A 22,835-nucleotide genomic window follows, 5' to 3' on the forward strand; every position below is an offset into this window, starting at 1 on the left:
TAAAAATAGCTCAATTAGGAACAAAGCCACCCTGCAGCACTGCATATTAGGTCCACTTCTTTATGACGGGCTGATTTAAGTTCGGCAGAGTAGGAAGGATGGCCAGGGCACAGTCCCCAAACAGCCTGTTTGCTTCACCTTCACCAGATGTTACTGGCCAGAGCCTGGACTAGGATGTTGGACTTAACATGAAGCTGTGTCTGACTTGTCCTGGTATTTTCCCCCTGGTTCTGTGGGACAGGATGTCCTGGGAAGTGGGATAAGCTCTGACATCAGCACCCCCCAGATGTTAGGCCCCATGTCACTGCTGCCTCGTGTGAGGACGGGACAGGATCAGGTTGTACCAGCCAAAATGCTGTAACTCAGTTACTCTGGTCTTCTCAGAGTTCCAAACGAAGATGGGATTGCCAGCACACAGACAGCGCTGGGATTCGCAGATTCGCTGGGATTCTAAAAGCCTTAGAAGTGTTTTTTTAGCTCTTGCCTCCCGCTGCTCCCGGACCACAAATCTTTGCGTAGGAAATTCCAGATGGGTGAGAGAAATGTAACCATCTGCCAATGTTCAAATATGGCAAGAGGAATCACTGCCGAGCTTATTAGACACTTACCTTTATCTCACGTACAGCACGATAACAGGGATTACTGAGCGGATGTTTCACCTTGGGAAGACAAAGCAGCTCTTCAGAGAAGCACGTTGCTGTGAGCTGGCACGGGCAAAATAGGTCCAATGCAAATGTATCAAAAATCTGAAAACTTGATTTCATTTGAACTATTCAGAAATGTCCTTGCTTTGGTTAAGGTCTGGGGGGGGGTGTCACTTAAGCATTTTAAAAAATTCTGTGGCTCCTGTAAGTCTAAAACGGGATAAATTACTAAAGTTATGATCAAAATATAAAAAATGTCCCACCTGGTACCTGCTGGGATACTGCTCTGGAAGCTGTGAATTAGAGTGACCTTTTCACTGCTGGTTTCAGAGAAATTCTCCCTGGTTTGTTATGACCATCACATACCTACCATATATGGTTCATACAAACGTACCACAGCTCAGGCATGTCTGTGGGAGAAAGGCTCTCCCATGCCTGAGAACTTGGAATCCTGAGCTCAAAACATTTGTTTTAATTTAAGACCCCTGACGATATGAGCAACAAATCAATCTGTGTCTAGAAACTGTTTTTTCCCTTCCTGGTCTCCCAGGGAATAGGGAGATCAAGAGATCTGTGGAAAGCTTGGAAAACCCCTGGTATCCCACAACACAGACTAATTGACAACACAAGCTAATTGACTGAAGCAATTTGTCTCTCAGCAAGGTATTTTTGTTCACTAGTTACCGCTTTACATCTTAATTGTCAGTACCAACCCTATCAACCAAAACAGCCAGGGCCACAAAGTCACCTGGAAAACAGCCAGGCTTTCCAAGGTAGCCCAGTGAGAGAGATTTCCCTGACGATCAGTGGCCACTGGGTCTCCAAAACTTTTGTACTCTTGAAAATCTCGGCGCTACATCACGTGCAGCAGCCAGAGAAAGTGCCACTTCCTACAGTGGGTGAGTGATTTCCAAGGGATCCTCCACATTCGCAGGGCACACCAAGACACCTGACCGGGTCAGTAGGTCTGCAAGAGCCTTACTTAAGCAAGGAAAAGCAAGATTCTGCTTCCCAGTTTGCAACTATTTCCACTGACTTCATGTGTTTAACGACACAGCCCAGCTGCTCCTTTGACCTAAATGTGAGTGAATGAATGTTATCTCTCCAAAAAAAATCTGCAGTGAGTTGCACGCGAAAAACCCAGCAGAAAGTTCTTTGACACACACCAACCCACAGACTTTAAACAAATACTGCTGACATGCTCAAGTACACCTTGATTAATGGCCCCTTCATTTTGTGAGCAAACAGCACCAGGAATAACTAAACCAGGTCACAACTGACAAACCCACTGCCAAACCACCATCGAATTCATGTAAAATGAGATACTCAGGAAAATGTTAGTGATACATCAGCAGATCTAGCTGAGTAGGTGAGGTAAGAACTGAGCACTGTTTGACTTTGAGTGCTGCCTGTCTGTTCTTTCTTACATTTCAAAAAACTAGAGGGCTAAGTTCTGCTATTCCCAAACATCACTTGTTTCAGCCAGAGAAGTTCAAAGAAGTAGGAAGCTTTATTGCATACTGATTTCTCCCTGCCTAGAGGTTCTGCTTTTGGCCAAGAAGGATCACAGAGAGGGCCTCGATTCATTCCAGTTACAGAAGATCCCAATTACTCTTAGGATTAAAGAGAATGAACAAAGAGATTGGCAGTCAGAGCAGGGTAGTGCTTTTGGAGTCCATGTCCTGGTAGGAATACCCATTTCAACCAGCGTACAACCATGCAGTTGGATTTGATGGTCTTCGAGGTCTTTTCCAACCTTAACAATTCCATGATCCTATGACCATTGTGCAGTTGCTGGCTTCCATGTCTGAATTTACCACAGGTCAAAGTTACAAGTCCTCATGCCGACTGAAAATCAAGTTCTAATCAACACTGTTTCTCCCCACTACACAAACAGCAGCATAACAGGGCCAGTGACACCCTGCAGACTCCACGGGGCTGGAGCAGCAAGGGATCTTCTCAGTTAGGAGGGACAGCCATTCCTCAGGCTGCTCCTCCCCTCCCACATTCACCTACACAGTTCCTTCAGGAGTTCCTTCATGTCACTGGCCTCCAGCCTGTTAGACTAACAAATCAGGAATCACAAAGTAAAACAGTAGAAAATTAAGTCCTTTGCATCTGCAACAATGTGTAGGTTGCTACATAGGATGCTCTCAAGCCAAAGACTTAACACTTAATGTAAGAGATTCCCACCCCCCACCCAGTTGGAATCCTTGGCTCAAGTTTTTTAGACACAGAAAGAGAATATTTGTCTCCAAACTTAGGGAAGAATCAGGCGTAATAGGAATCCAGTGGATCACCTTCTTTAAAGGGAACACAAAACTGTGTGGAAAAAGACTGTCTGCTCCTTGGCTGACTTGGAATTCCTTACGTGATGTCCTTCTTTCTTGGGGGCCGGTGGATATTCCTCACCACGCACTTCACCATCCATTCGATTCCTTCGTTCACCCCTTTGCTAAGGAAGTAAGATAAGCAGATAAGGTTTTAAAATAAATCATCAACAAGTAGCAAACAAGAACAGAAACATGGTTCAGGCAGGCCCTGAGCCCTTACAAGAGAAAGGGAAGGGCTCTGCCCTGCAGTTATTTATTGCCATTACTGTGTTATTTCTCATACAGGCACACAATAGGGATCTGATTTCTTCTAACTCCATCCTTTGCATATAAACTCCATCCTTTATTTTTCTGGTGTCTGTACATGTCTACATCCAATTTAGTCACCGACTCTGTGGAAACCTTGGGACGAACAAGCATCAAACAAACCTGACAGCTGGTTTGAGGTTATTTTGCCACAAACCTCACATCAGTTGCATCAGACCTTCCAATCGTGGTTCCATCTTTCTGTTAACTGTCTGTGCTGGGGCTGCCAAGCAAGTCACCACCTCGCTGGTCTGCACAGCTCCCCAGCCAGGACTTCCACAAGTTATTTATTGTTTTAGTGCAAGCTCAAACTGGAATTTTGAAAAGAAATTCCACACAGACCAAAACTTGAAGCGTTTTAAAAGGTTGCTTTTCACCTAATACTTCTCTTCCAGTTAATGTTTAACCATTTTTCTTCTGGTCACTCATCTGCTTAATGGCACGTGTTTTTTGTAGCAATGCAGACAATAGATTTTTTTCATGGTTTAAGGTTTTTTAAGAGGGTTTTTTTTTGCAGTTGCTTGTATGATAACACAGATTTCTTGCTAGATTTAGAAGAAATCTCAAAGCTCTGGATTTAGCACAGGCAGAAATTCAGCCAGGAGTGTTTCTGCCATCTGGAACAGAACTTTCAACTTGCAACAAATAGCACTTTTCACTCAAAGAACTGAAAGTGTAACCAAAGTATTGCAAGATTCGAGGAGCAGTAGTGACGCTGAGATGTCAGGAATCCAGTGGGTTGGTCAAGGTCGTGGCGTGCAGCTGTGTACAGCCAGACTTTGGTCTGTTTTACTCATCAAATTTTAAACCAACGGGCGTCCCTTTGTAAGAACTCTCTTGGAGACTGTTACATTACCCACATCACAAAGCTCATCAGCACACCAAAGAACATGAAAGCAAGAGCGTAATTATGGCAGCAGCAGCAGAGCACCCCCCATTTCTCTGGCAGTGGCATCAACAGCTGCATTTTCAACTGACTCCTTAACTTAAAAGCCAGGAGCTGCAGCAAGCCAGCATCTGCAAGGATTATTGTGTGTGGAGAAGTCCCGTTGCTCTCAGCCAGCAGTACATTTCCATGCGGTTTCATAGGCAGGATTTATTGATGAAGTTACTGACCTGGTGCATGTCCAGGGTTCACACACAAGTCAGTGCTGGGAGGAAGCCCAGCTCCTTTCAGGGGTTAGTAAATCCCATAATGCTGCTCTGTGTGTGACACCCCACAGCTGCTCAGTCAACCAAAACTCCATCCATTCTCATACTCACCCAGTCAAGGCTGAGCAGGCTTGAGTCAGGCAGTCTCTCTTCCCAATTTTGTTAATGCAGTCACTAAATGCTGTCTTGATGTCAGGTATTGACAGACAAGTCTGCAAAGGGAACCAAAGAAGAGCTTGCTTTCTGTGCTGCAAGAGATGGCAACCTTCTTCCACAACAAATCCTACCGTGTCTGCAGTCCTGCTTTGGTCAGGATGGCAATGCTGGGAGGTTAAACCCCCTCACCCACCAACACAGCAAATTCACCTCTTTACATTCCAAAAAAATTAACATATTCCTTTTTTCACTAAAGAGAATGCTGTTTGCAGACAGTACACACACACATTTGTGCACTTCTAAGCAAACAGAGTCCTGAAAATAAGCACAACCTGCACTCCCTCAGGATACTCCTTCCAACCCACCCCATCATCACACACAGCTTCTGTCCACCAGGACACTACAAGAGATTTACTATTTACAAAGGCTTTTGAAACACTGGACCTGCTGCAAGCCCTGCCCATCTTTGCCAGCAGCCTGGGCACTCTCACAAAATGGCTTGGATGTGATTTTTTTCAAGTTCTCAGCACATTCCTTGCCACTACAGGCACAGCCGCCCTGCACCTGTCTGTCTGCATTCAGAGGAACGCTGGCACCACTGAATGCAGCATGTTTTCTGATGCCTGATATCACTGTGCTCTTGACCCTCTGCAGGTCTTGAACTTCTGTGAGGCTGCCAGAAGGCTGCTGGGAAGTGGCTTTACAACACAAATCATAAACCCCCTGATAAACAAGTGCATTACTGACACAAATCGCAGTGTTACCACAAAAATCTGATTCTTAGAGCTACAAACACAACAAAAGCAAACCTGCCCTAGTGAAGTCTGGACCTGCACCTCCCTGAGCACACAAAGCAGCTACAAGAGAAATCACCAGCCTCTAGATCCTTCCCTGATCTCAGTGCTTGCTTTTTCCTCAGAAGTCCTGGATGAGCCATTTAAGCACTTCAGCTGGCCACGAGCCCACCTTTCCTCCTCTCTCTGCAAGGACATTCTGTACCTTCAACATGGCTCAAATATGTGCTTTGACCCATCCATGAGGCCCAAATACACGCTTTGGACAAGTTTACAAATTTACACAAATGCCAAATTGGACCCTTGTGGGTCCTGAGGATCGGCCAAGCAGATGTGAGCCCTGAGAGAACAGAAATACGGAAATTAATGATACCAGCCATTTATTTTGCAAATCACTGGTTCTGGAGAAATTAAATACAAGAAACTTCCATGGAGATAACCATTCAACAAGTAAGCAGGTTTCATTGCTTATAATAAGAAGGGTTCTTAAGAAATGCCTTGAGAGGAGTTTAACTACACCCAGTTCATCCACTGTCCTCGACTCCATCGGTTGTGCAACTTTTGATGACTGTACTTTCTTATGACCTCAAGCTGCATTTCAAACTTGCCCTTTCAATGAATGACCTGGAAACCATATCCAAAAATGTTACTGACATCACTGCACCAAATTCCTAACAATTTAGTTCAGGATTTCTGTCAAGTGAAAAAGGCTCAGTTCATATGAATGAACTGTCACTCACAGGAAAAATAGCTAATTTTAAAAAAACCCAAATATTGACTTTAGAGGGAGTCAGACTGGACTTGGGAGTGGGAATTCATACCAGCAGGTCTGGAAGATGGGCAAGAGACAACAACCAACCAACCATTCTCTATGGGTTTGTAAAACATGCTGCTTTAGTCTGGTATGGCATTCACTGCCCAGTAAGAAAGGCAGGTCCAAGTGCCTCCTGGTTTAAGCCACAGCTCTGGACAAATCAATTACCCAACAAATGGGAAGGTGGAAGAGCTGCATGTCAGTAATTTGAACTATTTTTTATATCTTTGTTTCTTTTCTGTCAATGAGAACTTAGCAGCAGGAAGACTAACTCTCAAGGCAGCTGAAATTGAGCAAATGTTTTTTTGAAATATAGTTTAAGCTTTAAGTTTAATATCATTGTATAACAACTTCCCCTTTTCTGAATGATCACACATTTTAAAATATTTCTAAAATAAATATGAAAGTGTTCAAGGTAGGAAATAACAATAGACAGTAGTCAGACTGTCCTTGATTTCTACTTGCACGGGCAAAGCAATCAGGCAACGAACATCCCCAAACCAGCTGGCAGACCAGCACAGCTGCACACACCCAGGAGCACAGAGAACCCACATCCTTCAGCTCACCCATCCTTTGAGAGTCCGCTTTTCCCAGTGCAGCTTACAATTATAGCCATTTTTTCCTCCCAGTATAATCCACTGTCATCACTTCCCTTTCCCACCCTCTGGTGTAACCATGGCCTGCCCCACTTCCCACAGAACTGTCCAGCCATGGCTCTCTCCATGGAAACTTGCATCAGAGTTTTGCTCCTGAGGAGACTTTGCACCTTTCACATTGTTGCAGCAGGGTGCCACTGCATCACAACACCACTCCTGTGCTGTGGAATAACTTTTTCCCCTCTAGATGCAGTAGAGCAGCACAGCAGAGGGACAACACCAATGTGGACAAGCCTTGTTTTAGTCTTTGAGGGGAAGCCACAAACTGGAATCTCATCTTACAGCAGAGGATGAGGCAGATTATCTGTCACTCCAGCAAGGGGCACCTGAGCTTCTCAGGCTCAGGGGAAAATGTCAGCTGTGGCTTCCAAGTTCCCCTTGTCTCCCAAGAGAGACCTCCCCAGACACATTACAAAATATTTATTTACAGATGTGTTTTGTTTCTCAGCTGAAACCACATAACTCAAAAGCTTGACCTGTGACCACATCAACAGTGCCCATTACAATAACACAATCCACAGTGACCTTTCAGGAGCTGGTTTGGAGGAACCTCACACAACACATGACAAACCATATTTCCATCTCAACTTCCCCAAAATAACGCCGTAAAACATCTTTTCATGAAGGCCCCTCAAGGTATAATACAGCCAGGACTAAAGCAAATTCTTTTTATCAACTGGGTTTGGAACAGCATTACCCAAATTAAGACTCATCAATTGCTCACCTAAAAATCTATCAAGCAGCAAGGCAAGTTTTAAGCAAAAAAGGATAGAGTCTATCCGTTCACCAAAGACAATGCTGCTGCTTGGTCTCCTGTCAGGATAAAACCTTACAGGATAAAACCTCAAGTGCAGCCTCTTCAGACATCTCAAGAGTAATCAATCACCAGAATGGAACTAAAAGAGAAACAACAGGAATGTGAACAGCCTATTCCATAAAGAGTCTGAATTGGTATTTTGCAGTCTGTGAATGTATTTCATCCCCTGATATGACCAAATACCACTTGTGTCTGGCAGTGCTGAGAGGACACAATGAACCTTGGGGTAGTGGTGCCTGTTCACAGCAGAATTCTTACACCTCATGCAAATTCAAGTATTGAGTCAGAACTTTTGTTATCTTACTGGGAGGTATGTAAACTTCACAAAAAACCCCAAGTATGTCAGATGTTCTACTTCTGATGTATTTGCTGGCCTCTCTATAAGTCATCATCCAGAACTATCATTCACCTGCAAATCCCAGCAAGATTAACAGACCACTCATCTTCCCTTATCGTGGTTCAGGATAGAGGAATGCTGGTGAGAATTCCCTACTACAGTTACATGTCTGGAGATCCAGAGCAGAAAAATCTCTATCAATGATAATCCCTTAATGTTCAGTTTTATTCCAGAGGTCTTCCATTCTGCTATACTGGAAGAAGAGAACCAGGCCACCAAGTTTTCTAACCCTTGCTTAAGTGAATCTGAATAGCTACTGAAAAATAAGCTATATCCCCTCAATGATTTGCTAACAGCATTGATGTCTCTGCTGTGTGCATATCCAAGATCAGACTGCAGGAGTGAACCTCAAAACATCCAGTTTAGGTATTTGTTACAAACAGGGAAAGCCCCATTGGGTTTAGCTTTGCTAATCTCTTGTTGCAGTTCTACGACTGCATAAAGGCACTAAGTCAGTGGGCTGGCCTTGGACCCTCCAGAAGGGGCAGGAAGTCAATTAGTTTTTATCTTGAGAGCCTGCTCCAAATACCTCTTTCTAGTCATTTAAAGAAGTCCACTTGTTCAGTTATTTGTCTTTAGTCTGACTAGAGTGCCAGAACAGCCAGGGTCTGCAGTGTGCCCATGAGAAAACATGCATATACAGCCACAAGGAAAACGGGGACAGCTTTCCAGCTCTAAAGGCAAGAGTGCAGGCTGCTCCCTGCAGCACAGCTCTAGTGTTGCATGGAAATATGAAAGTTAATATTCTGGTTTCCACACAGAAAAGACTATTCTCCCACATCCCAGAGACCACAGCGAAGTCAGGACCACAAATCAGGAGTTCTGTCTCAATCTCATGCTGTGTTTTACATGGAACTACATTTCTCTTAATTCCACGACTAGATATTCCCTCAGACAATCTCATGATCATCCAAAACTCAACCTGTTGTGTTGTACATGTGAAGTGTAACCAAATCCTCCTGTAAAGCCAAAGTGATTTCTGTGGAAGTCTCAAGTACTTCCCACAAGTGCAATCACTTGGACAAGTGTAAAGTCCAGGAGAAGAAGGTGAGAAGTATTTGCATACTCTGGAACAGACACTGATCCCAACTGCCAGGGCTGGTGCTCCAAATCCTATTGGAAGCCTCTGGCTCCATCTAGAGATGAATCACTGGAGCTGCAGTCATGGAATTCCAGGTACACCGCAGGGGGAAGCAGGAGGAACACACGGAAAACACCATGACCACTTTAGGCACACTTCCCTTTTTTCCATTCCAGAGGAGAGGAGGATGGCCCTGGATGGGTCACCTAAACACTGTACCGCCCACAAACCTGGCAAATCCAAACCATGACCTTTGCAGTTCGGATGTGCTGGAAATAATTTAAATCATATTGCAAATCCAAACCAAGACCTTTGCAGTTTTGGATATGCTGGAAAGAATTTAAATTATGTTACCAGAAAAGAGCATTCCTCGTCATTCCCTGCTGACATAGATGGAATGCCTTAGGACAAACAAATGTTTCATTGAACAGATCTTATCAAGTTGTGGGAGAAGGATGATAATGCCTCACATACATTTGTTGTGCTGTTCCTGGGTTTTAAAAGAGCAGCATAAACAAAGTGCACTAAACACTTTTTTTTTTTTTCTGAATAAACAGGAAAAAAACAGTATCAATATACCCAGTCACGGTATGAGAAAGACCAACCATAGCTATGCAGTTTGTTCTGTTTACATAAAGAGTTCAGAACTATGTGCCTGTAGGAAGCTCATTTGTGTCACTGGAAAAAAAAAACAAACAACTAAATTCAAAGCAAGTATTTCCCATGGCAGCAAAATCCCATAGGATCAGCCCAGGAATGCAGCACAAATTTAACGTGAATGCAGAGCTCACCTTTCCAAGGCTTATTTGCTCATTTATGAAAATCTGCAAGAATCTTACCTCTACATCCTGCTTGTTGGCCAACACCAGAATGGGAACCCCTTCCAGAGCTTCGCTGGTAATCATCTTCTCTACAAAGCACAGAAATAAAACCAGAGGCTTAGCCAGTTCTGAAGTTGTACAGACGCATGGCACAGACTATCTGGACAGAGGGATGAAGCCAGAGGCTCCTTCTTGCATTACAGTTTCATTTGATACAACCTTTTGGGTCAATTTTCTTCACACTGTACTCACCAAAAGCTCTTTTAGACTCTGAGAGCCTCTCCTCATCCGTGGAGTCAATAACGTAGATCACGCCGTGAGATTCAGCGTAGTACTGCAAGGAGAACACAGGGCTTGGTGTCGATCCACTGCGACCGTTTGTTCCTCTTCCTGATTTTATTTTAATTTGGTAAAATTTTGGTACACACAGAAGAGATCTGCCAGTTAGAGCTGGCTGTTTCCATGGTGTGTCTCTGGGAGAGAATGGAGGCAAACAGAATGTGCTGCCCGTTCTGTTTGCTCAATATACCAGGTGAGAAAGCTCACCTGTGTCCCCCCAAAGCTTATCTCTATGGCACAAGCCCCAGATATGGGTTGGTAATTGCTGTCTGTAAACAATAATGCAAGTATTAAGTATTATCTTGGCTCATCTTGCACAGATATAGTTGAATCTCTGAAAAAGTGTTGATGCTAAATACTGGGGTTACAAATAAGTCTGTGTGATTACCAAATGATAGTACTGGTTCAGTTCTAAAACAGACAAAACCACGTCTAAAACAAAACACAGAATGGTTTGGGTTGGAAGGGACATTAAAACTCATCCAGTTCCAACCTCTGCCAGGGGCAAGGACACCTTCCACTAGACCAGGTTGCTCCCAACCCTTTCCAACCTGACCTTGAACACTTCCAGGGATGGGGCAGCCACAGCTTCTCTGGGTAAGTTGCATAAATAAAATAAATTAAAATAAAATAAACCCACATCTCTAACCTTGTCCCAAAGTGACTGCAGTTCCTCCTGCCCGCCAAGATCCCAGAACATCAGCCGAGTTTTGCCAACATCAATAGTACCAACTAGAGGGAAAGAAGGAAAGACAATCCAGTGAAAACTGGAGGTGTTGTAAAGCACAAACACCTGCAAACGCCACTGAGAAATCTGAGGCAGGATAGGTTTGTAGGGGAACAAATCACAGGAAGTGGTTATTTGCAACAACAGAACAAAACCTGCACAGTGACCACAAATATAAAGTCATACCATATAAATAATATCAGAATTGGACCAAAGAATGAACTCCAGTAAAATTTAGCTTGAGCATAGCACTGAAACGGGATTCATGGGGTTTTTACACTCCTAAGCTAAGAAAGCCTATTTTATTCTCTACAAAAAGACTTGGGTAGTTGGGAGGTACAGTCTCTGCTTCCAGGAACTATTCTGCCCTTGTCAGTTCTTAAATATTTCAAACAAGAATCAGCTGTTGTCCAACTGTGCAGGAAAGCTGAAAAAATTCCAGATGGATTTACTTACTGTTTAAGCCTACAGTGGTTGTGATTTTGGACAAACTCATTCCTTTGTAGTTCTTGTTAAATCGGGTTTTAGTTTGTTCAAGGAAGGTCTGAAAAGGAATGAGACAAAGTATTTACTGCCAAATATTTTACTTGCTGAGACAATCCTACCTCAAACCTGCCTTTTAATTTCTGCAGAATCCTGCTAGAGCAGATACTGTCCTATCTAATTCTGGACAAACCACTCTCCTTGCTCCATATTTTAGCAAGGAAAGAAGGGATCATAGGTGATTATGGGATTACCAAAGCCTCAGCCACATCCCTGAAAGCCTGTGCTAAATTTAAGTACTGGGGGAAAGTTGATTGTTCGGTGTGACAGCACTAAAATAACTCATGATACAGCTGAAGAAAGATTGATCTGTGATGGAAGATTTATCTCTGGAGGCTGTTTAGGATTGTGTGTGCCCTCCACAGGGTGATAAACAGCACTTACAGTTTTACCAGCATTGTCCAAACCCAGGATCAGGACACAGTACTCGTCCCTCTGGAACATGTATTTATAGAGCCCTGACAGCAGCGTATACATCCTGCTCCTGCAAAAAAATGCCAGGAATTCATTAACAAAGAGGTCATTCCCAAAAGCCTCTCATTCCACAGCGTGAGCTCTTCCCAACCCCGGACAAATAAATGACGCTGCTCTTTCATCAGGAACTCTCACATTTGGGCAACCCCAGGAAAAATCACAGATTCGAGAGAGACCATGAAAATGGCTCAAGATCAAGTTTTCAAATGCACACGAGGGAGGGATTATCCTCCAAAGGGCTGAAGCTCTGTGTCTGCACACAGTGCCCAGCACCTGCTGCAAACTCAGCTCTCACTTGACAACTATGTCTGCTCAAAGGGGAGCTGAGGAATACTTTAAACACCCCTTGCAGTAAATATAAGACCCAGAGAAGACAAAGTGAACTTCATACAAATACACAGAGCAGGTATTTTTAAGAAAGAATGCACAGGTCAGTCTCCCCTCCTTGTTCTCAATCCCTACAAAAGCACCGTGGGGTCTCTATTGGCTGAACTGAGTGCAGAGCATCCTAAAGGCACATAATTCCTCTTCTTATCTTAATTTCAGCCTTATCCAGCAACAGCCTTATGTAGTGGCACCCATCAAACAGTGCTTTGTCATCTCACAGACCAGATACGTGAGCTGCCCAGCAAAAAACCACAAAGCTGAGAATCAAAGCAACACCAGCACCTGCAGAAGCCCACACTTGTTGCATTTTCAGTTGCTGGATCTGCACACACAAGGCAGAGAGGCTTTGCAGGAAGCACTGGCACCAAGTGCTCCAGCTGACTCACATGCCATTGCAACAACTCCCCTGTTCAAATACAGATAAAGGGAACCTCAAGGCAGAGACTCCGAGAGGCAGCTGCCTCTGAGCAAGTGCGTGGTTAAGCGATCGCTTTGAAGTCAAACACCGTCACCTAAAGGGAAATAAAAGCGCTCCAGGGCAGGAATCGGGGGTTTCATGGTAAGGGCACCTCAGGGCGGAGGGGCTTGATCCGCACAGATGGGATCGGGACCCTTCACCTCCAGCTGTGCGAGGGGGGAGCTCCTGCTGTCCCCGACGTGATCCAGGGTGTGCCCGACCTCCGGTCCGCTCCTCTGTGACCCGGGAGATCCCCCCATATCCAGGAGATCCCTCTCCTCCTTCCCTGTCACAGCCTGACAGGGGTGAAGGCGCACACGGGCCCTCACCGCCATTTCCCCCTCACGGTCCCAGCGCCAGGTCCTGGCCCGGCAGGTCCGCCCCAAGCCCAGTCGTGCCCCCGCCGCGGCCGCTGCCACCCCCGAGCGCGGCGGGCGGGGCTCAGAGCCCAGAACCCGAAGCCCGAGGCTCCTCACCCGGCACCGGAGCCGCCGCCGCCGCCGCCTCTCACGACTACCCAGCACCGCCGACCGCCGCCATCCCGCGCGCGGAGCTCTGGGAATTGTAGTCCCGGCGCCTCTGTCGGGCCAGTGCTGGAAGTCTCGGTGGACTGCAACTCCCAGAATGCACAGCGACACCACCCTCCCCAACTCTGACGAGCTGACGCGTTGGCGGAAGTTGACGCGCCGTAGCCGGAAGTGGCGAGTGCCATGGCGGGTGTCATGGCGGCGGCTTGCAGGGCTCGGCGCTGCTGAGGGAGGAGCGGGGCCGCCGGGGCGGCGGCGGCGGCCGGGGCGGTGCTGCAGCCCCCGGGAGCCGGGGGAGCGCCCGGGCTGCCGGAGGAGCGGCGCCGTGGCGGGGGAAGGCAGGGCCGGGCCCGGCCTCTCGTCGGGCGCTTCCGTCTCCTGTTTCCAGTGGGACCATCGCCCTGGTGAATTCCGAGGGAAGGAGCAGGACGGCGTGTGGATGTCGCTTCTGCGAACTCGTTATCTAGAGAGTTCTTAAGTAAACGCTGAATGTGTTGTGAGTTCCCGCGGGTAAAGGCGCCTTTGTTGTGCCCATAATGGATGAGGAGAGTCTGGAAGCGGCGATCCAGACCTACAATGCGCAGCTGGAGCAGGTGGAGCTGGCGCTGGGGGCCGGCCAGGACCCGTCGCAGCACTCGGACCTGGTGCAGCTGCAGGAGGATCTGAAGCAGCTGATAGAACTGACCGAGTCCAGCCTGGTGGCCGTGAAAAAGAGCAAACTCCTGTCCGCTCTGGACACAGATGCCTCCTCCTCCTCCCCGGCAGGTCTCCCGGGGCAGGATCCCAACCTGGAGAGCTCTGCCCAGGATGAGGAATACGCAGCTTTTAAGGAAGCCATTGCTGGACTTGGAGCAGATGAGGAGCCTCCAGGGAATAACAACGAGATCTCCTCGGAGAGAGGGGGAGAAACTGGTTCTAAAAACGAATCCAAGTGCAGCGAAGAGGAGGAGGAGTCAGAGAGAGAGGAGGAGGAGGAGCTAAGTGGGATGAAGGTTAAAGCCCCCTACTACAGCTCCTGGGGGACCCTGGAGTACCACAATGCCATGATTGTGGGCACAGAGGAGCTGGAGGATGGCAGTGCAGGGGTCAGGGTGCTCTACCTGTACCCGACCCACAAGTCCCTGAAGCCCTGCCCGTTCTTCCTGGACGACAAGTGCAGATTTAAGGAGAACTGTCGGTAAAGAAAGGGGGGTGGGAGGGATGAATCTCCTCCTAAAGTGCCCTGCGTTGCTCTTTTTACCCAGTGAAATTATGCCTTTACATTTTTAAAACATGCTGTGGTGAGCAGTGGCATCAGTTGGGCTGTTTTCTTTTAGCTGATGCAGAGTTGAAATGAAAAATCCCATGGGAAAGCTGCAGAGGTATTGCATGATTGAGTGGGTAAATTAATAGGCAATAAGTATTTTAAATAAAACACCCAAGTGTGTGGTTAGTGCACACATTCCAGTTGCACAGGGAGATTGTAGAGGCTCCATTTTTGGGGATCCTCACCAGGAATGGCCTGGAGAAGCCTGAGGGGATGGTGAAGATGGATGGGGTGGAGCCCTGCCTGTCTCTGATCTTCTTCAGGATCTCCAAGGACGTGAACTTTTTTACTGGATGTGTAAGCAAGGAAGTTTAATTCTCCAGGGTGGGATGCTTGCTTTGTTACATGGCATAAATGACATGTTTGAAGTGAAACATGAACAACTTGTGGAATTGCAACAACACGTGGTCAAACCTCCCCAGTGCCCGGGGGAGGTTCATCACTGGGACATTTCCTTTAGAGAGGGAAGGGGTTTTTATTTAAAGATTCCTGTTCCTCCTTCCCTGCAGGTTTTCCCATGGCCAGGTGGTGTCTGTGGAGGAGCTCCAGCCTTTCCAGGAGCCCGACCTGAGCTCGCTGGGGGTGGGCTCAGCCTGCCTGGCAAAGCACAGCGACGGGATATGGTACACGGCCAAAATCACTGGTGAGGGGGGTGAGGGGGCTGCCCTGCAGCTCTGGGGGAGGGTGGAGGCTGATGGTTACCTGGATATAAAACTTGGCTGTTGTGGTTAGCGATAGAAAAATGTTAAACTGTGTGGCTGCAGCCCTGAACTGAAAATCTTGATGTAGCTGAGACACCAGTCTGAGTGGTGTCAGACTTGGGAAAGAGAGTGTAGGACGAAAAGGAGACATAAAGGGCAGGAATGTGGAAAGGAGATTAGTGCAAAGTCATTAACTGCTCTGAAAGGGAAGAGGCAGGTCCTGCAGGGATTTGCATGCATGTTAGGTGAGAATTGCAATAATCTGCTCTTGTTTAAACAAAAACCAGAGGAGCTGGCCCTGCCCAGCAGCTGCTCATACAGGCTTCCCTGTGTCCTGGGAAGAGGGAGGACTTATTCCCTCTTTCCATCTTTCTTTTAACTATTATTAATTCAGAAGGGAGCAAGTCTAACTTCTCTTTAATTCCATTTCTCAACAGCCCATCTCTCTTCATTTATAGAAATAAACTTTCAGGTATCAACACAGTCATTGTGGAAGTGGCTTTTCATTGCAGTGGGTGCTTCTCCCTCCCAGACAGAAATGAAAAGCACAATTTATGCCCAGAATTTTAAAAAACATGTTCCTTGGGCCTTCCCCTGCTCCCGTTCGTTCCTCCGGAGCTGAGTCTGGCTTAGCCCCCTCTGTGCTGGGGACTGACTGGAGCTCCTGTCCTTGCTGTTGCTTCTGCAGATGTGGACAGTGGCTACTACACTGTGAAGTTTGACTCCCTGCTGCTCAAGGAGGCTGTGCTGGAAGGGGACAGTGTCATTCCCCCACTGAGAAGTGAAGATGCTGCCGAGTCTGATGAGTCTGACAAGGACAGTGTCGATGATTCTGGTTATGCCAAAGGTAAGAGAGAGAGGAGGGCATGAGCAAAAGCTTCTTGTGATCTTGGTCTGCCTTTCTCTGGGACTGAATGACTGTCCTGGAGCTCTCACTGTGAGTGTCTCACCTCTGATGAAAGAGCAGTTAATCTCTTTATGTGTTCCTGAAAGGTAGAGAACAATAATTAGCTGTTATGGTACAATTGCCAACTAAAATCTTTGCTTTATGCAAATCACTGGGCTAATGAAGGCTGGAGGTTTCCATGGGAACTTCCACAAGGGTGTGATGTTTCAGAGTTCCAAACTCAGAGCCTGTTTCTTATGTGGCTGCCTCAGTTGAGCTAATAAGTGAATCAGGAGATTCCCTCATCCCTGGGGTCTCTGTGCAGCTTTGTGACCCAGGACTGTGAGATCCCAGTAACTGAGTGTTGGGTCCTTCCAAATGACTTCTTGGAGGTTACACAGGCATAGCAGTGTCACAGGGACAGAGTCATGTCCTAGGGCTCTTAACATTTAACCTAGCAGAGGTTACTGGATCCTGATAACACAGAATTAACACCGTGGCTTAGAGGAGCCTCGGACCAGAGGCAGGAGGCAGGAGCTGGAGGCACAGGATAAGTAATATGTGCCGCTGTGCTAGATTTTACTCTGATGTGTGTCACCATCCTGGAGGGATGGAAAGGAAGCATAAAACTCCTGGGTGACTGTGCCTGGATCTGGGAGGTGATATGTGCATTAAATTGAGATCTCTCATTTCAGTCACTCCCTGTGCAGTGTTCATGGAAGGTGACAACTCAGTAGGAACTAAGTAGGGCTGGAGGAATGGCCAAGTGATTTTAGGATGGGAGAAGTGAATTGTACTGCCCCATGAGGGGGTTTCATGCTGTGTGAGTGCCCCCCATGAGGGTTTTGCAGAGCAGCTTTGTTCCTGTGTTTCACTGATTTTCTCTCCTGTGCCACAGTGATAGATTCAGGAGTTCCAGAGAACGGGGAATGGACTCCTGCATGCAGCTCCTCTTTTGGCGGCTGGGAAGCCCATACTCGTGGCATTGGCTCCAAACTGCTTGTTCAGATGGGATATGAGTTTGGAAAAGGTAAGGGGAGGAGGAGGTCCTGGGGCTGTTAAGGAAAAAAATCAGATTTTGGGTGAAGCCAGAATTTTGCTGTGCTGAAGGGCCCGTCACCTGAGGCTCAAGCGATGTGATAGATCACAGGTGTTGGAGGAAAGAGAGATGACTTATTTCATGGAAGTACAGGCATGTGGGGCACCAAGCCCTGTATGGTAATGGCAAACATTGGAGGCACTTGGAACCTCGGTCAAGTTCATGATCAAAGCCGTGAGAACTGCTGTGTGAGCGTCAAGAGCCTGTAGGTGGAAGGGAGCTGATCTGCAAAGCTTCTGATGTCTGTGTTAACACATCTGGCTCTGGACACAGACTTCAAAGCCCGCTGAACTCGCTGCTCCCCACCCAAATTGCATCGAGCCTTGGGGGCTCTGGGAGGGTGGCCCTGCTCCCTGTGTGTCTCCGGTTCTCTCAGAGGAACCAAACCAGTTTAAGTAGAACTTGGCTGGAGAAGCTGAGAATGTGAGGCTGAACCTGGTTTCACAGAAACCGGCCTGGCGGATGGCCCCGGGCTTGGAATCACAAATCTTCTGCTGTGAAAGGCTCTAGGCCTGGCCTTTGCTGCTGCTCCCCTTGCTTGGACAGTAGTTACAACTTTTGGTACCTCAAAAGCCTGTTTGCTTGTTCTAAGCTTGTGACTTTGTCAACGTGATCCTGTGGTGGGAGGTGACTCAGAGAGGGGATGTCCTCACTTGCTGTAATCACTTGGTGTCTCTCCTCAGGGTTAGGGAAGAATTCTCAGGGCAGAGTGGAGCCAGTGCAGGCTGTGGTGCTTCCTCGAGGGAAATCCCTGGACCAGTGTGCTGAAGTGCTTCAGAAGAAGAAGCAGGGAAAGCTGGACACAGGCAAATCAAGGAAATGCCGAGCGAAGGGAAACAGCTCCGGACAGTCTGGCGGCCGGAAGCCCCCACGGAACGTGTTTGACTTTTTGAATGAGAAGCTGCGTGGGAAGAGCACTGGGGACAAGGCTGGAGGGATGGCACTGCCCCAGAGGAACAGCAAGGAGATCTACCATGCCAGTAAGAGCACCAGGAAAGCCCTGAGTGTCCACCTCTTCCAGACCGCGGAGAAGATCGAACAAACGCTGAGGGATATCAGGGGAATCCAGCAGGCCCTGGAACGCAACACTGGGCGGTAGGAAACATTCCCTTTGGGACCGAGTTCTTGGTGCTTCTGGGAAGGGGTGGGCTTGAAATGAGGTGTGGGAGGAACAAGTGAAACATGTGGATGAGACCTAAGGGGAAGTAGAGGAGAGAGTTCAGTGTGTGCTTCGGACCATGTTGGGCACTGGCAGATGTGTCTGTGGTCCTTTGGCTGGAATTCAGGCTGTGGGAAAGAGAGGAGCTCTCTGAGGGAAGGTGTTGGAGTCCTTTCTTTCTCGTGCCCACCACTACAACGTTGCTGTTGAGCATCCCAAGAGGACATTTTCTAGCCCAAGTTGTGCTAAGCATGAGGTTCTTCAGCGGGTCCCTTGTGCTAATCCTACAGGAAAGGGCAAACTCTCCTGGGATGAGGACAAGCCTTTGATGTTGCTATGCAGGATGACATTGTCACCGTGCTTTTTGCTTTCAGGCACAGCATTGCTGCAGCCAAGCTGGAGGAGAAGCTGGCAAATGCTCACAAGCGGCTGGGGCAGCTGCAGGCCCAGGAAGCCAGGCTGCAGCGGGAGCAGAAGAAAGCAGACACCCACAAGAAGATGACTGAGTTCTAGGTGCTGAGGAAGGCATTTGACTGCAGAGATTGTCCTTCTAGTGCTCCTGGCTTCAGAGCCTGGGTGAGCAGTCCTGCTCCTCTGGGCCTCAGGCTGCCCAGCCTGAAACTGGGTGGAAAAGGAGCAGTTTCTGGATGCTTCTGAGCTCTGCTGGGACTGGAGGGGGAAGTACACATCCGTCCAGCCCCAAAAGCATTCCCTGAGCTGGGCCCTGGGTGAGGACTGGCTACACGAAATATGATTCTCTGCTCTCTTGCACACTTTTTTCCTTTAGTTTTCCCTGCAGTAGCACCTCTATCCAGAGTCTGTGACTGCTCAGGTGATAACACTGCTGGCTGCAAAGCAGCTGAGGGGGCTTGGACAGCCCCACATCCTGCCATCAGCTGTGGCTTCTGTCTGTAGCCCCCCTGACAAACACAGGTGCAGGCAGGGTCCCGAGCATGGCCTGGCAAAGCAGAAAAGGCTTGTGCTGGGAGAAAACATCAAAGGCAAAGTGCTTCAGCTGCTCTCTGCCTTCTCATTTTTACTATGGGATTTATCTGAGGACTCCATTTTTTGAGGGAGCAGTTCTTTGTAGCCTTATTGTAAGGAAAAGACAGAAAACTGGCAGCTCAGAGGTGGGAACTAGCAGCCTCAAGGAGCAGATTTCAGCAGTTTGCCTGTAAGGGTATCCCAGGACATGCTGTAGCCTAACTCATTTGGCTTGGCATGGAAGGTTGTGTGGTTCCACAAGTAGAGTGCCAACACTGGGGGAATAAGCCAGCAGTGTAATGGGATTCCCAAACCCTAGGAACAACTCCACAGGGAGCCTTGTGATTTTTACCACCGTTAGTTGGGTTTTTCTGTCCAAGGTGGCTCACTGAACACAGGTCCTTTTACTAAAAAACCTCAGGACCCAGATCCAGGTTGGACTGGGCCCTGGATGAGCACAAAGAGCAGAATCTGTATGTGCCCAGCATGCAGCCCTCCAGTGGGAGAACTTGGGGCTGGGCTGGGAGCAGGCCAGGCAAGCCAAGTGCCCTTCCCTGCACCATGGAGAGTCTTTGGACAGGAAGGATGTTCTCTCCCCTCTGTTACATTCTGCGTTGTTGGCAGCCAGTCCTTGTCCCAGAGGAGATGGTGGTTTCATCAGACTGTTTCTGGTGGGATTTGTGCATTGTAAAGGCTTTTTAAAAAAAAAAAAATTGCAATTCATGCCAGTATCTTAAGGACAGAGTTTTTTCTTAGTTTAAGAAACTGATTTCCTTTTATTCTGTGAGTCACTTTTCTCATGAAAAGGTTTGCTCCTTTAGTACCCCCATTTTTTTATCTGTGCCTAAGAAGCCTGTAAAGCTGTCAGTCTGGGCAGGGCTGTGCCTGCTTGCAGGGCCAGGCTGCCAAACTAACCAGAAGATCTGAGGCTGGAGAAGATACGATCAGAGCCGTTCAAGTCATGAGGGATTTCGCATTGCTGCAGACACACCTCTGAAAACACAGCGAGACAGCAAAACCAAACGAGATCTTCAGGAAACCTGTGGGAGTGGGTCTCTGCTCCTGAAGAGCACCTGGATCATGCTGTGGATGTGGAACTGGCAGGGGCTGCCTTGGGCACTTCAGCATCCATCAGTTCCTAATGGAATTGGCTGTACTATCCTCATTGTTCTGAATTTGTGTTCTCCACACACGGGGCTCAGTTCTGGGGTTTAACAATGGCTGCTCAGAGCCCTTCCCTCACGAATGATGTTTGTTTCCCACACTTGAGCGTCGAGTGGTGACAAGGGCTGATGTGCCAAGCCTAGCATGGGTGCTCACTCAAGTGGCCCGTGACTGGGGAGCTGAGCAGAGAAATTTTTTGGGTTTGTTTTGTACTCTGAGACTGTTTAACATCATCTTTTTAGAACTGGGTGTATTAGCCCCATGTCTCAGCTCAGTGGCGTTGTGCCCTTCCTTGGGATTTCCACAGCCTGCCTTGTCAGACTCCCAGTGGCTGCCACCTCCCACCCAACACATCCACATCCCCGATGAATAAAGTTGGTGTTTATTTTCCCCTCTCTCCTTGTAAGGCATTGCTCATTTGCAAGGTAATGATGATCTGGGGCGCCCCATTCATTCCTTGTATTCCCCTGAGCACCCGGACCGGCCGGGCGGGGAGCGGAGCGCGGCAGAGGGTGCTGGTGTGTGCCGGGAGCCTGCGAGCACAGACCCAGCCTACCCTGGGGTGAAGCCACCGCCTCCGAGGCCAGGAAGCTGTGGTGTGTGTGCTCTCTGTGTGCTCACAGCCAGCTGCTCCTCACAGAGCCTGGGAGTGGGAGAGCTCAGCGTGTTTGAAATGCACAGGAACCCCTAATTGGGATTTACTCGGCGGGATAAAAGAAATTAAATTCTCCAAGCTGGCTGGCAAAGAGGAGAGCATGACTGGATCCTTGTGCTGCACCGTCCTCTGAGTTCCTGCAAAGTAAGTGGTGTTGGCTTTCCAGTCTCGGGAATCTGCAGCTAAATGGGGAGGGGGGAATACTTTAAGACCCTATGAGAGTATATAGAAGTCACAGCGTTGTTGGAGGTGCTGTTGCAGCTGGCTAGACTGGACAGGCAGGATTCCTGCTCTGCTCTGGGGAAGTACCAGCTGCGTTAAACCTTGCGAGTTGGGCTGGAAGCTGTGTGCCACTCCTGCAGGCTGTGTGCTGCTCCTGGAGGCTGTGTCTCACTCCTGGAGGATGTGTCCCACTCTGTGCTTTGTGCTCTGCTGCTGGGCTTTAAGGGAAGAAAAGGTGCTGGAGGTTGTCAGCGCTGCTGGGATGTCGTGGCTGGAGGCTGAGTGGGAGCCGATTGGTTTTGGGATGAACAAGTGGAGTTCAGAGGTGTGGGGCGTTGTGGGGGTTTTTTCAATAGGAAAATTTCCAGTTGTGTTGTGGAAAGGGGGACTGGAGTTTTGCTTGTGTTGAGCTGTGGGTGAGGAGGCTTGAGAGTGTGGTCGCTGAAACACTGTCCTCTGTAAACCTGAGGTTATTCACAACTGCAGAATGTGTGGCAAGAAAACCACTGTGGTAGGCAGGTGGTTCTCAAAAAGACACGTATCACCTCAATACATCCTGTAGTTTGGAATCTGCCTTCCCATAACAGCAGATCCGAGCTCTCCACTGGTGTCCTCCTGTAGCTCAGCTCTGCAGAAAATCTCTCCAGCAGGTTTTTGCCTTAGAAGAGCATTTCTCTGCCCAAGTGAGTGAGTGTCCCGCGATCAGGGAAGGGCAGGAAGAAAGAAACGCGCTGAAACTGTGTCAGCCTGGAGAAAAGCCCCGCGGTGTGGGCGGGTGATCACTTAGCTGGAGGTTTTAAAGTTGTATCTTCTCAAACGCTACTCCAGCAATGGAGCAGCCATCAGAACTGCAGCTGGAAGCGTGCATCCAAGTTTGGGGACATTTGGGTTTGGCATTTAGAAATATAGTTAGTCTTTTCTAAATGAAATGCCTCCAGAGATGTCTGACCATGAAATCCCTCCTTCCTGCTGCAGAGATGAGTGAAGTGGGTGAGATCTCGTGCCTGCTCCGTCTTAGAAATTGTCTTAAGAATCACTAATTGCATCCCACGGTCTAGGGCAGATTCAGTGTTGTGACTAACTGTAACAGGGCTTTCATTTTTCATAATTAAAAAGAAAAAACCCCATCTACTTCTGCTTCTTGGGCCTTTTTTGCAGCACAACTCCCCAGGGTACCTGAGAGGAGTTTGCTGCAGCCGTGTGCACAGTTGCTGATTGAAATCAGCTCAGAATG

The 22,835-nt window shown here is 47.9% G+C and overlaps 2 protein-coding genes across 3 annotated transcripts; one reads left to right on the top strand and one right to left on the bottom strand.

Moving 5' to 3' along the window:
• Nucleotides 1–2,135: 2,135 nt before the first annotated feature.
• On the bottom strand, nt 2,136–13,439 carry ARFRP1 (ADP ribosylation factor related protein 1). 2 transcript variants are annotated; one of them, XM_027710674.2, is made up of 8 exons: nt 13,375–13,439; nt 11,965–12,064; nt 11,494–11,581; nt 10,960–11,042; nt 10,224–10,305; nt 9,990–10,060; nt 4,547–4,647; nt 2,136–3,099 (listed from the first exon to the last, which is right to left on the bottom strand). In XM_027710674.2, the coding sequence occupies exons 2-8, from the start codon at nt 12,055–12,057 to the stop codon at nt 3,012–3,014; spliced, it is 606 nt and encodes a 201-aa protein (XP_027566475.1). In that variant the 5' UTR covers nt 12,058–12,064; nt 13,375–13,439; the 3' UTR covers nt 2,136–3,011. The 2 variants fall into 2 exon arrangements, with proteins under 2 accessions (XP_027566475.1, XP_039238902.1); XM_039382968.1 differs by lacking the exon at nt 13,375–13,439 and adding an exon at nt 13,228–13,247.
• A 191-nt stretch (nt 13,440–13,630) lies between these two features.
• ZGPAT (zinc finger CCCH-type and G-patch domain containing) lies at nt 13,631–21,119 on the top strand. Its single transcript, XM_027710472.2, has 6 exons — nt 13,631–14,602; nt 15,241–15,374; nt 16,121–16,279; nt 17,217–17,348; nt 18,101–18,512; nt 18,951–21,119. The coding sequence occupies exons 1-6, from the start codon at nt 13,962–13,964 to the stop codon at nt 19,087–19,089; spliced, it is 1,617 nt and encodes a 538-aa protein (XP_027566273.1). The 5' UTR covers nt 13,631–13,961; the 3' UTR covers nt 19,090–21,119.
• Nucleotides 21,120–22,835: the final 1,716 nt, after the last annotated feature.

Source organism: Pipra filicauda, unplaced genomic scaffold (genome assembly GCF_003945595.2).
Source record: "Pipra filicauda isolate LSUMZ 115617 unplaced genomic scaffold, ASM394559v2 scaffold291_size933811_pilon, whole genome shotgun sequence".
Taxonomy (NCBI): Eukaryota; Metazoa; Chordata; class Aves; order Passeriformes; family Pipridae; genus Pipra; species Pipra filicauda.